This window comes from Branchiostoma belcheri, unplaced genomic scaffold, assembly GCF_001625305.1.
Source record: "Branchiostoma belcheri isolate BF01 breed outbred unplaced genomic scaffold, Haploidv18h27 scaffold1562, whole genome shotgun sequence".
NCBI lineage: Eukaryota > Metazoa > Chordata > Leptocardii > Amphioxiformes > Branchiostomatidae > Branchiostoma > Branchiostoma belcheri.
The window spans coordinates 1-2,545 of NW_017803005.1; the positions used below are offsets into that span (position 1 = coordinate 1).

Here is a 2,545-nt window from a genome sequence, read left to right on the forward strand (position 1 = left end):
AAAACGAAAGAAATAAAGTAAAAAGGAACGTGGTAAAAAATGTTATTGAAAGATCGAACAATGGCTCGGTTAGAGAAAGCCCAGCTAACATGTACCAGCTTGGTGAAAGTGAATGGCCTACTGTCTTAAGCCTCTGTCACACATTCGGAACCTTCCCCAAACCACCAACCAACCAAGGTCCCTGAATCGGTCCCTAGCCTAAACGCGCCCCCGAATTATGCAGACCTAGTTCCCGCTAACCATGGCCGAACCTCCCGGCCACACCCGTATGTTTAAAACATTCGGCTGGCGCAGCCGAACCTCGCCGAACTGACCTCGCCGAACTAACCAGCCAACCTCAGCCGACCGTGTCCCTAACATACAGCTGTAATTCACTTTATGTTCACAGTAGCAAAAGTTCACGGTCTGAGGAAAATGGACATGTTCAAGACGGAACTATATGTTCACGGTGGCGACAGGTGCAGGAAAAAGAAAAGTCCAGGAATTATTTGTTAACTGTAATGATAAGTTTACGGTATAGAAGTGAATATTACAGTACAGTACAGTACTCATGGTTTGGCAGTGTGACAGGCGCTTTACCTAAGAACATTCTACCAGCTGAAGAAGTCTACTGCAGATGTTTCGTACCTCCGGGGACTACTCCGCCGGGGGTCCGCCTTTGGCCATGTCGCTGTCGTACTCCTCAGGCTCGATGTACCCGCTGTTGTCCTTGTCCATGGACTCGAACCAGTCATCGGGCAGTTCGCTGATGTCCACTTCCTCCATCTTCTTCAGCATCTCCAGAGCCTCCTCCTTGGACAGTTTCATGTCCTCGTTCGCGTCGTGGTGTTCGAACTTGCGGAGGGGCCTGGCGTTCTCCTCCCGGTAGATGTTCTCCTGTTCAGCCGGCACGCCATCCCAAGAGTTCTATGCATTTTTCTTTTCCTTCCGCGAGAGAAAGTAGTCCGTTCCAAGCGCGCGGGCGTTGACACGGCTCAAACGAAAGCTCACTACAGACGTGCGCAACCACGTATCCCCACAACTTTAAGTTATGTACAGTATTCAAGGTTTCCTTTTAGCTTGTATATACTTTTTAAACCGATGGTATACCTAAATCATGTCGATAATGTGATTGGAAAAGGGGTAATTTTGGTACAAATTCTCCTCGTATTTTCACCTAGTTGCAGATTGCAAACCAACAGGACATCTAGCTCATGACAAGGAGGCACTCCTCTACTTTCTGGCGGTATATGACTTGCTGTATATTTTAATGACGCAATGGCTTTGCCCCGAAACCGCGCGAGGTCAGTCCCTCTGCAGTGCTCATTTTGGCCAAGAATAGAACGATTTGGTGGCGCGCGCGCGAGCGTGTTCGGCGGAGTGCCCGCCGGCACCAAAACGTTACGTCGGCTTTCTTACCTTCTCTGTCTTTGTCATGTACTTTAAATAAACCATTTGTTTTAATCATCTACGTCACTTGCACTCATCAAAACCAACAACGAAGGGGCAAAGTCTACCGGTCGATTTTGGATTTTCTTGGAAGTTGGCGTACTACCTACTCTCCAAGCAGAGGTGTGGGTTTTGGGTATTTTTAGCGTGTTTTTAGGCTTTTTTATCGGGGTTTCTCTTTTGCACTGAATTTTTTTCCCTACCAAAAAAAAAAAAATTACAGTGAAAAAGAGAAACCCCGATAAAAAAGCCTAAAAACACGCTAAAAATACCCAAAACCCACACCTCTGCTTGGAGAATACGTACTACCACGGACACCGTGACACACCGTCCGATACATCATTATTATATATAATATGGTTATGTGCCTCTCCCATCAGGGTTCTTCTATTGTCACTTTACCGGCCATACTGATCATACTTTAGGATAAGTAGAGAGAGGCACTCAAGCTAACCGACATCATCTTTCACACCGCAATCGTACTTAGTGAGACAGCTGGAGCCGCATATTTCCCGTTTAGAACTTTTTATTCAGCCTTCGCACAAGTTAAGTACACAATAGTCCTTCTTTACATCATGCAGTAACATGATGGTATAAAGATGAACAGCAGTACATGTAGATGGCAAAATAACACCAGTAACATGATGGCATAGAGATGTCCAGCACGACATGTAGATGGCAAATGCACAGCAGTAACATGATGGCATAAAGATGAATAGCAGTACATGTAGATGGCAAAATGCACAGCAGTAACATGATGGCATAGAGATGTACAGCAGTACATATGGCAAATGCACAGCAGTAACATGATGGCATAGAGATGAACAGCACTACATGTAGATGGCAAAATGACACAGCAGTAACATGATGGCATAAAGATGAACAGCAGTACATGTAGATGGCAAAATTGCTTGGAAATGAATTCAAACAGTCTAAACACCTACAACCTGGACCACACACCTGCTCTTTCTTAAAACACTTACATCTTTTATTGTTACACCCACTTTTACACTTACACCCCCTTGTAAGAAACTCTACAGTTTTTTGAACTTTCTCAATGTTTTCTTTTGAATCCCAAATAATATTTACTTCACCATTATCAATTGACCAACCATAT

General features: G+C 44.6%; 1 protein-coding gene across 1 annotated transcript; it reads right to left on the reverse strand.

Annotated features, from left to right (window-relative positions):
* Positions 1 to 632: 632 nt before the first annotated feature.
* LOC109465702 lies at positions 633 to 1,416 on the reverse strand. The gene is made up of 2 exons (XM_019763081.1): positions 1,399 to 1,416; positions 633 to 876 (listed from the first exon to the last, which is right to left on the reverse strand). Exons 1-2 carry the CDS (start codon positions 1,414 to 1,416, stop codon positions 637 to 639), a joined length of 258 nt encoding a protein of 85 aa, XP_019618640.1. The 3' UTR covers positions 633 to 636.
* Between the last annotated feature and the right edge of the window lie 1,129 nt (positions 1,417 to 2,545).